Consider the following 11,108-nt stretch of genomic DNA (forward strand, 5'->3'; position numbering starts at 1 on the left):
TGGTGGTAAGTGTTCATCTTTTGAGCACTGATGTGGATATCTTACTGTGAGAAATTAACAGGGAACTGCAAGGCGACTACTGAATTCTGAATTGCTTTGTACTTCCAGATAGCCCGTTGTTGTCCCATGTAAAATGATATCATTGTTCAGTTCATCCAGACATGTTGCTAATCTCAGTGAAATTTAAATGCAGAAAAGATGACTAAGTTGTTATCTTCTAAAGTGTAACCTACTTTTGTAGGTGGTGTTGTTTTGTAATGCTTCATGCTGACCAAGATGGAGAGAAACTACAAGCCTTGCTTCGTCTTGTAACAGAGCTCCTAGAAAGGGTCAAGGTTGTAGAGGCTCTCAGTACTGTTCCTCAAATGTACTGTCTAGCTGTTGTTGAGGTTGTGAGGAGAAAAATGTTCATAAAACACTACAGGGAGGTAAGTAAAACTTTGAGACCAAACCTTTGTGTCAATGTATAAATTAACAACTAACTACATATTTTCACTTCCACAGTGGGCAGGTGCTTTAATAAAAGATGGGAAACACCTGTATGAAGCTGAAAAGGCAAAAAGGGAATCTTTTGGTAAACTATTCAGTAAGTACTTTCTCTTCTGTGAAATCAGAGTTGTGGTTAAGTATGACTTTTGTCTTTGTAGTTAAAATACTTTCATTATGTTGTAGTTTAAATACCTATATAATTTTTTTTACTTAAATAGAAAATGCATGCAGTGTGCCAGATGGTCCTATTATGAACAAAATATTTTTCTATTTTTCTATTAATCAAAGTAATGAACTGTTTCATATAGATTACCCAAAATCCTGTGAAAGTTCTAATTAGTTTAATGCTTGTAAAAGATAGGATTTCTAATTATTACATTTGAATGCAGTTTCTGTTTGAACGTGCTCTGTGAGCTTTACTGTTCTTTTAAATAACACTTTTAAAACCATTACTGAATATCTGGGTATTGCTGCGACTTTCTCTGTACTATTTCAGAAAAAAACAAGAACAAAGACCCATGTCTAAAGACCTTGACCAGAAGTTTAAAAAAAGTTAAAAATGAAGTTGCTGGTAAAAGAAATCTGATTATTTTTTCTTTTTTCTGCAAAACCTGCAACTTATGTTCTGAATGAACTCCTAAAATAAGAAAATTGAGCAAAAGGTTATCAAAGTTTTGGAAAGGAGATTAGCAAGATTACAATGAAAATTTGAAAAAGGAGTTGAGGCTTTTGCAGGGGTGAACATTAAGCAAAAAGAGGGTTCAATGAAGTGGGAGGTTCTACTTGGATGGTGGGTTTTGTGTGAAGTTCTGTGGTCACTTGCAATTTTTATGTTGTCAAGAAATGACATAGTAATGCTTTCAAATTTAGCTCAGCTGTTAAACCACAGTAGCTTAATAGTTTTCTCTTGAGGCATTGTTTGTATGTTGCATTTCTTTCTTTTAAATAAACATCTTTTTTCTTTGTCCAGGGAAGTCTTTTCTAAGGAATCGTTTGTTCAGAGGACTTGACTCCTGGCCTCCATCTTTTTGTGTATGTACTCAATATATTTTTGGGTTTTATTTCATTTTTATAAACAGTACTTTCATAAATTAAAAACCTAAGCTTAATTAATTTAAGCTATATGCCTGTCACATTGCTCTGACAGATGAAAAAGCTGGGAGCTAGTGTTCTTTGCTGTTTCAAGTGACGTATATTAACATTGGTTCATAACTTGCAGTGTGGTGGGAGAGGAAATGTCAACTCGATACTTCTTTTTAACAAGGAGTCTGTGGTATTGAACGAAAAATTGCTATTAGTGATCAGAAAAAAGAAGCCAGGACGGATAATTTGATCATCTAGTCCTCTCCTCTGATTAATAGAGCCATAAAGTTAATAAGATGGTAAAAGCAAGTAAAAGGTTTTCATGTTTTTTTTATAATCACTGGAAATGCATTTTCGTCTCTTTATTGGCTGATAACATGAAGGGGTGAAAAAGTATAGCTGTAATCAAGCATTGCCTGTTAACTTTGATTTTGTACAGCTTGGTTAATTCAAGTAAGGTAACTCTCCATGATTCTGATGTTGCCATCTCACTTCGCCTCATTTAACCTTTTCAGCTTCTCCTTTGCAGCTTTTTTTTTTTAAAGGATACTTGGAAAATAAGAATGCTACTCATTCCAGTGTTTTGAATACTGAACTGAATTAATACTTGGCTGTATGTTTAGCAGCACAATAAATAAAGCTTCAGTGCCATCTCTTATCCCTTAACCTTTTAAACACATTCGTAATGTTTATGAAGCTTGGTAATAGGGAGGAAGTTGGACTAGATGATCATTGAAGGTCCCTTCCAACTGAAATACTCTATTCTACTGCTGCCTGAGGCACTATGGATAGAGTTAGTGACTATAAATGTAAATGATGGTTTTTTTAGGGGGGTGGGGCCAGACATGGTTCCTTTAAAAAAATTATGAAATCATTTGAGAGAGAGATCAGTTTAACACCAACTTTTCCATGTTACTAATTAAGCTCTTTTTAATACTTCCTTAGTTATCTTGATATTATTTACCTTACCAACAATATGTAAATTAATTTCTTCTTAATACAGACACGAAAGCCTCGCAGATTTGACAGTGAGCTTCCAGATATCTCATTAAATGACTTGCAGTTTTTGCAGTCTTTTTGTCCTTCGGAAGTACAGCCGTTACTCAGGTAAAGCACCTTTTTAAACTTTGTATGTTATGGCAATAGCTTCCCCCAATCCCACCCCCTTCAGCGCCACCTCCCCAGTTCATTTTTTGTAAAGAACAGACAAGGATTTTTTTTGAACTGATACCATTCTTAAGCAATGGTCTTCACTGACTTAATGCAGATACATATTATCTATATGCTTCATGTACTCAAGCGTGGATGATTTGAACACATGTATTCTGTATTGAGAAGAATACAGAGCTGCCTCATAGCTAAAAAAACAAAAAAATTTGTTGTCAGTTTTAAACTGAAGTAAACTCCTAACTTTATGTATGTTGTGTCAGATTCAGAATTAGATTGATTTTTTTTTTTCATTTGCTCTTTGTTAAGTGGTATTCTGGAGGAAATAAAATAAATTTCTTCAGCCCAGCATGAGATCATAGAGATCTCCTGTATTCAATTATTGCTTTTTCTCTGACAGACTGATTTTACTAAAAGTGTATTCTCTAAGTGCCTCTACTGTCTATGGAAATCCACCATTTTGAGAAGAAGCTCTATTTCCATGGTTCTTATCTCCCAACAATGAGGCAGACAGGAAAGCTACTGTTTGTCTCACAGGCAGCTTGACAGGATTAGTTTCTTATCTAGAACTTGGAGACGTCTTTCTGGAAAAGCTGACTGTTAGTGAGCTTTCAAACTCGTACGTCTTAAACCTGTAGCAATCAGATAGAGAAATGTCAGCCAAGATAACGGGCAAGAAATAGGCAGTAGCAAGTTCTATGTAAGGTTCTGTCTAGGAGATCTGTCTATCAGTATGACCACAATCAGATGCTGCATGTGTCTGTCATCCTTCTAGAAGAGATCTGCAGTTAGAGATTTTCTGAGATTCCATTTTTTTTAGCCCCAAGGCCACAATCCCACAAAGGATGATAAGGTAAATCCAAAAGGAAGATGCTCTGCTGTCATCTGTCAGGTTCACCAACAATATCAGCCTGATACCTGTTATTGATGCACAGTGCAGGAGCTGAATTCACTGCGTTTTTCACCTATATTTTGTACCGACATGCTTTTTGATTCAGAATTCCTGGCCATCCTTATGGTATTGCTGCTGGAATTAACAATAAGTATAGTGAGCTTAGTCTGTGTGACAGTGGATTTGCCCTAGATCATGATACAGCTGATGTACCCTTTTAATTTCTGTTGTTATGCTCTTAGGCTTGCTCCTCAGTAATTCTGCAGGAAAAAAGTGCAAACTATAATATCATATGGCTGATGTTTGCCTGATTTTGGGGTTTGTGAGAGTTTTACAACCTTCCTGGGAAGTTTGGACTGAGTTCAGGAAGAATTTTGCCTTGCTATTGTCAGAAAACCAATCACTAACCAATCTGTTTTAGTTGGTCCAAATTATAGTGACATAGCTTTCCACTTGATGGCAATAGAGGTGGGATTATGTCATGTTCCTCCTGGTTTCTGGACTTAGAATTACATTTGGTGGAAAAATTGATGATAGTGGTGGACTTGCAAGTCGAGTGGGTAAAGCTGTCACACACCTTGGTAGACACTGAGCTTCAGAAGAAACTTAAGAGCAGTACTTTCTTTGGTATTTTCATTTAACATCTAAAGAGCAAGCAGTAGGCAAACTGAGACCCAGTGCAAAGTCCTTTTCTATCAGCACTGAACCCCTGAGCTGCATAATTAAAATGATGCTTCTGTTTACTTACAATGCTTCAGTCTCTGAAATTGTATGTTTGAGCAATTATTGAAATCTTAATTCTACAAAAATACACTAGATACCACTTGCCCTATATATTGAATAGAGAATGCAAAATACGTTGAAGTGTAATCTGCTTTTATTATATTGTTAATCTAAATGAACTCCGGCTTCATGATTTCAGTGGAGGTATTCCTGAACAAATTAAAAATTCTTGATATATGGACTCTCAGGAAAAATTAAATAAATGTTGCTTTTCCCAAGTTTAGAAAACTTGCAATCGAAAGCTGACCTTGCAACACTTGCAATGTGATCATGACACATTAATCAGTCTTTTAATTGGTTACCTATCATTTAAATAAAACAGTAGAGAATTAATAGCTACTTCAAAGGAAGAGCTGGATTGGAGAGAATCCAACTGGAGAGAACAACAGAATCATTTGCAAACAAGTGCTTTAATTATAGATCTAATCACTATCAATTCTCTTCTGTTACTGTTGTTGTAACTCTGGGTACTACTGGTAAATGTTTTCCTCGGAAGGAAAGACTGACATATTACTTCCCCATCATACATATTACTTCCCCATCATTGTGTTTATCCTTAAAAGCTCTCAAGTTCTTAATCTAAAACACAAATACCAGGTGGTCTTAGTGGATTTTCCATGTACAATAGATGAAATGAAAAAGGTACAAACCTTATACAGAGGGAAGCTTAGTCTTGTTGGAATATACACATAATAAATAATTAATATTTTTTAATCCTATACTGTTTTTAAGGGTTCCCATACTTTGTGACTTTGAACCTCTTCACCAGCATGTACGTGCTCTACATAACCTGGTAAAGGCAGCACAGAGTTTGGATGAAATGTCACAAACCATTACAGACCTGCTGAATGAACAAAAGGTATTTTTGTTTTTCTTTACCAAGAAAAGAGAATATTCTATTCAAAAGATTAGTTGGTCTCATAACTGCATAATAATAGTTTCCTTTCTAATCACATGCTAGTAAATATTCTGAGAATTTCAAGCTCTTCAACGAGTAAAGTGAGTCTGTCTGGAGAATAGTCAAAATATATTGAGTATCTTCTAAACATTTAACAGATGCTTATATTCCACAGAAATTGTAGAATTATTCTGTTAATATTTCTATTTCCTGCCATTTCCTCAAGCTTCTGTGTGTAGAATGTGTGCATTTTGCCTTTGTCGCTTTAGTTTGTATTTAATGAAGTTGTTGTTGTTACTTCTCTAGATTTTTTTGCATTGCTTCTTAGTCCTTTTGGCACAAGCAATTAAGGAGAACTTGGGGCCTTGGTTGGTTGTCCCCATTAGCCTGAATGTTGATCTGTCACCTACTCCTTTGTTGCAGTCCTGCTTTTTGGGGAAGGAAAGAAATATGTGCAGTCTTTTTCTTTGAGTATAGAAGGAACAGATGGCAAAAAGATCTCTTCCTAGTTTCACTCTGCCTGTCAAGGAGATTCTTTCCCCTAGAAACTCTCTGTTTCTGCCAGTCACTTTTGATTTCTTCTGTGCATTCAGCCTCTAACTTTCATAGTACACCAAACAGAGGTCCTTTTAGCTCCTGACTGTAACCTGTCCCAGTGAAACTCTGGGTGAATTTAGCAATGCTTAAAATTTTATGTGAAGCTGACTGCTTCAAATTGGGTTTCTTTAGCAGTTTTGCTATAGAAAAAAGGTGTCATTTTTGTGGGACTCCATGTTACCATCTACGGTGTGTTTGTATGCACTTTGCTGACTAGAAGCATCTTCTATAATTGCCAAGGTTATGGGCGTGTTCAATTTTCAGTTAGCAAACCAGGTGACATGAAGTCCTCTATCTTCTTATTCCTCTAGGACTTAAACAAGAGATTTACTGGAAGTCTTTCATTTCTGTAAAATATGAGATCTGGGCTGCTCTTTGTTCTGTAATACAGAAAAGGTGTGTTATTTATGCCATTTCTTAGCTCTTTTCTCTCTTTATGAAGATTGGTTTTTATATGAACAGCCATTAAGAACAAGAGTGTTAGGGCCTGACCACTGTATTAGCCAATGGAATGGCTAGAAGTGGTGTAAATTTTGTGAAATCTGGGATTTTTTTGAACATGCTCTTCCGACAGCCCATGCTCTGAAATACAGAAGTCCACCCCCAACTTGGAGCATCCTGAAATTTATCTCATAAGAAACCAGGATAGTGACAGGTGTTCTAATGAATTAATTTTTCACTAAGGCTTGCAATGTCAGAAGAGTGTGAAATAAATCAAAGGAGTAAGTTTTAATTAAAAATATACATAATAACAGTAGAAACATAAACAGAAAAGGTGCCTGCCGTGTTCAAGTCTTGATGGTTTGCCCTTTTTGGTTCAGACTTGCTTATCTGAGAAATTTTTATCAGTATCTGGCTGCACAAAAAAGGCGTTTTGCCAAATCAGGTGAATCTGTTCTTCCCACTCTTCTCTTTTGCTGTGCTTTGACCAGTTTGGATTCTTGGCTGACTAAGAAATGTCAAGTGCTTAGACAGATTCAGATGATTGTCTCTTTCCGTAGAGTGAATTGCATTGCACAGTCAGAGCTGGGCCATTCATGATGTTATCTTGAAAATGCCCATCTCTGTATAATTTCAGTGATCCATTTGAACTCTTTTTTGGAATTGAAGCAAATAGATCTGTCAGATTTTTCCTTCTCAACGACAGTGCTCTTGTTATTACTTGATGAAAGATACTAGATCTTTCTCTGTGTTGCTTTATTCTGCAGATGATCTAGAAGTGTTTTTTAAATTATACTACTTTTGCCCATGTTCTTTTTTTTTGCGTAGAATTACTGAAATAATTTGAAAATGTTCTTTTCTTATCCTTAGTATTGCTGGGAATTTACAGTATATAATTAGAAGGATGAATAAACATTTAATAATAGTCCTGAAGATGCCTACAGCTTCGTGCACGTAAACATTCTGTTGGTGAACTGTGAGATGTCGTCCCAGCTTGGTGCAGAGCTGGCGATGACTGTGCAGGCATGGAGTGTTGCCCATATAGCAGAATGTTGCTCTTGTACTCTCCCAAGGAGACACACTCGAACACAACCTCCCTTTCCATGCAAGTGGCAGCAGAAGCCTGGTTCTTTAAGTTGGACTGGGATAGTTGCCCTGGCTTGTTGATAGTGCAGCAGTTTAGCTCTCTCTGGGTCAGGTGGGAGTTCATCCTACTGCATCAGCCACAGCAGCTGGTCTTTGGCTAGTTGCTTTAGGCAGGAGAGAAAAGCTGTGGCTGCAGACAAGTGAGCAAAGAGCAAGTCAGAGAGGAGATCCAATACCTTACTTGGGTTGTTAGTAGCATTTCTTTTTAAGTGTTCTCGTAACTTTTATTGTTTCAGCTTTCAAGTTCATAGAACATTAATGATGATATGCTTCTCTATCTGATATCAGCTTTCTTTTTTTTTAGTATTACATCAGAGTAGTTAAAGAACACTGTTGTGGATTTTTGTTTAATTTGTTACTGCTTTGAAATCTGTTTTCCTTTTTAAAGCTTTCTGTTTCTTCTTTGTAATTTAATGGTCTCACACCAAAGATAGTGCTGTGCCCTCTCATTTCCCTAATACAGACAAAGTTTAAGCAGATCAGTGATTGGGTTAAAGCTGTCCAGGAGAAAGTTAAGGTGCCCTTAGGAGTCAGGTAAGATTAAGATGCTTTCTCCACAGTTAGTAGGTGATTAACATATGCAATCCTTTGGTATTAAAAGTTTCTCTTGTAAGAAAAGCAGACTTTTCAAATCAGATTATGAATCTACCATTTGTTCTAGTTGAGTTTGAAATTCAAACACTGTTTGTAATCCTTCCAAGAATTGCCCCATTCCCTGACTATGTTTATTGTAGTAACATAACTAGAACAAGGCGTGTAATCCAGCAGCACCTGAGAACTTAAAAATTAACTCTGCTTCTCTGTCTCTGCTTTCTATTTTTACTTGTTTGCTCTTGACTCCTTTTCCTTTGTCATCACAAGAATTACAGTGTATGACACATGCATACATTGCTGCCTGTAGACTGTAAATAGACTAGATGGCAGGCACCAGCTTCTCAGGGAAATAGGCAACAGTAAACAAAGTCTTCCATATAGTTTCAGCTACTCAAAATGTGAGATTTAACTCTTCACTAGGCAGTAATCTGGTACTCTGACTAGAGACCCAGCTCACAGCAGCCACTGCAGAGGCATGGAATTTGTTACAGCCCCAGGTCATGAGGAAACCAAGCTCAGTAGAGTGTTTCTTCACATAGTGACAATTTTTTTTTTCTTCTTCATGCTATATCCTTACTCTTTACCTTCTAGGATGATTCTGCAGGGGTGCCAAAAGTAGATACCATCTTTCTTTTGCATGTGGCTTTCTGTAGGGTCTGCTAATATTCAAAGTCTTTGAAGTGCTTTTTTAGTATGTGCTTACTGACATCTGTAATGCTAGCTTTTATTACTGCTAAAACTCCAGTTTATCAATGTTAAATATGTGTCACATAAAGCATATGCTTTGAATCCAAGCATGTATCAGCAGATACAGTATCCTTCAACATTTCTTTTTCTAAGTTTTCTTAGATAAACAGCAAGCTGAAAAACCCAAGGGAAGTGCTTAAACCTAGACTAATAGTACCTTTAACAAAAGGAACATTTCCCTTTAAGTTTTTTTGTCTCGTGTCCTCTGTTCATTTTTGATAAATAAAGACAGTATTTTGTATATAATGAACATGTGTTACAGTGAGTTTTCATCGCTGGATTTCAAAATCATTGTATGATTTACTTTCATATAGATGCAAAGGCTAATGGAGGTGAGGTGTAAATGCAGCTCTGCTAAATAGATGAGTGTCAGAGCTGGAAATAGATTCTTCCTAAATCTCAGTTCAGAATTCAGTTAGTGACTACATCTCCATTAGGAGAACATTTACATGGTACAGAGAAGAAGAGGGTCCCTTTTTGGGTAGCAGCCATTTGTAAAAGATTGAGAAAACAAAAATCGGCTATTTATACATCAGCAGTCTGATATCTGTCACTTCTGTCTAGTTTTTTTGGAGTTCTGTTGCTGACCATTTATTGCCCAGCTCCACTAACTGTCGCCAGTCAAGTAGCTGAGTTGAATGGATAGCAAAAGTTTCTTCAATAAAAACTAACGTGCTAAAGAACACGAGACGCGTGGTTTAAATGTACGGAGACAGTACGGTTGGTTTGGAAAAGAGGCATGAGTAGGATTATCAGCTGGAGGCAGTATTGGCTTTTTGGAGAAGAGCACCATTCTGAAAGATCTCCAGCACTTTGAGACTGAACATCCTATGGCAATCTTTTACTGCAAATATTCCCATGAGTCTTTAGGAACAGTTTCTTTTCAAGATGGTCACATTCCTCAGATGAGTTAAGATCAAACAAGTCCTTCAAGGATGAAGGATGGAAAAGCAAGGTAACGGTTGGGCTATGGTGTTACAGACAATGCATCTGAGATCTTTCAGAACACTGATCCGTTCAAAAAACTCAGCGTCTCTTCCAGTTTGTGATCCAGATGATCCTCCTCATACCTCTTCACCCTATGTGTCACAGATACTCTCCTTACATATTTTAATTGTGTGTATTTCACTGTAATTTTCCTTGGAAAAATTGCTTCACTATCCATCCTGTTACATACTTGTTCAGGAATGCATCCTTGGTGGATACTGAGGCTGTACATTGCTTTTTGGCTTCCACTGGGATGTGTTCTGTACTTGCTGAAGCCTAAGGTTTATATTTTTGTTCTAAGAATCTGCAGATGATATTATTGTTGGTATTAGGGCTTCTATATTCCTTGTTGTATTTAATAGTTAATAGTATAAGATACTGCAGGTTGACCATTTGTTCCTAGTTCTGGTAGATGTGAAGATAGCAAAGGAAGAGGACTTTAATACACACTTCACTTATTCTGTCAAACAAAGCTTGCAAGCAGTAAATTTATTATGTTAAATCTATTAAATAGCAAAGATAAAATCTGTAACTGAGGTGTAATCTTTTAGATACATCATACCGTAAGTTAAATTGAGTTTTAGTCGCATACGAAAAGCTTGAAAAATCACAGAACACAGGCTGTTTGCACAGTCTTTAAGGCCTTGCTGAGGTTGATTACGGTTTTTAAAGCGTTTAAAAATGGTGCTTTACTGAATTTCAGGAGCATAGAAATAAGCGCATGTAACTTGACCTGCAGTTACAACTATTATAGCTATGATAAATCAAACTTCAGCTGAATTCACTTAAAGTATATATTCCATGGCAGTATAGGAAAGTATGATGTCTTTGAAATCGCAAAGACTGGTTTTCACACACTGTGCCTGAATTTACACTTCACAGCAGAGTATGCACTAGAACTTGATCTTGCTTTATAATTCATATAGTAATGAATAAGAACTGATGATAATGAGATTTAAACGTGTTATCTAATCACAATTAATTGGAAAATTGATTTGAAGGTAAGTTTTTAGCCTTTTGAGAATCAAAAGCACTGGAATTGATCAGAATTACTTGGGAACAGTTTTGTGAAAGTGGAGAAACTTTGCTTAATCTTTGTATTGGTTTACAAGCTGCTGTTACTCATGGATGATTATGAGTGGTTATTCTAATCATTAGCTTTTCAGCTGAGTATTGAAGGATCTGGTGCTACAGAATCAGGTTTGGGGGTATCCAAGATCTAGAAGCAAAATGACAAAAATTGGGAGCGATGGGAGCAGCATGAAGGGGAAAAAAATCCACTCA

At 36.5% G+C, this 11,108-nt stretch overlaps 1 protein-coding gene across 3 annotated transcripts in view; it reads left to right on the forward strand.

The window, feature by feature from the left end:
* Nucleotides 1–11,108, forward strand: part of RB1CC1 (RB1 inducible coiled-coil 1) — an 80,102-nt gene that overhangs the window by 43,338 nt on the left and 25,656 nt on the right. For all 3 annotated transcript variants that reach the window (XM_050892888.1, XM_050892890.1, XM_050892889.1), the window contains exons 10-14: nt 242–428; nt 505–586; nt 1,460–1,521; nt 2,576–2,679; nt 5,147–5,273. In XM_050892888.1, the coding sequence (XP_050748845.1) occupies nt 242–428; nt 505–586; nt 1,460–1,521; nt 2,576–2,679; nt 5,147–5,273 (562 nt within the window). The remainder of the gene's footprint in view (nt 1–241; nt 429–504; nt 587–1,459; nt 1,522–2,575; nt 2,680–5,146; nt 5,274–11,108) is intronic.

The sequence above is a fragment of the Gymnogyps californianus genome, chromosome 2, assembly GCF_018139145.2.
Source record: "Gymnogyps californianus isolate 813 chromosome 2, ASM1813914v2, whole genome shotgun sequence".
Taxonomy (NCBI): Eukaryota; Metazoa; Chordata; class Aves; order Accipitriformes; family Cathartidae; genus Gymnogyps; species Gymnogyps californianus.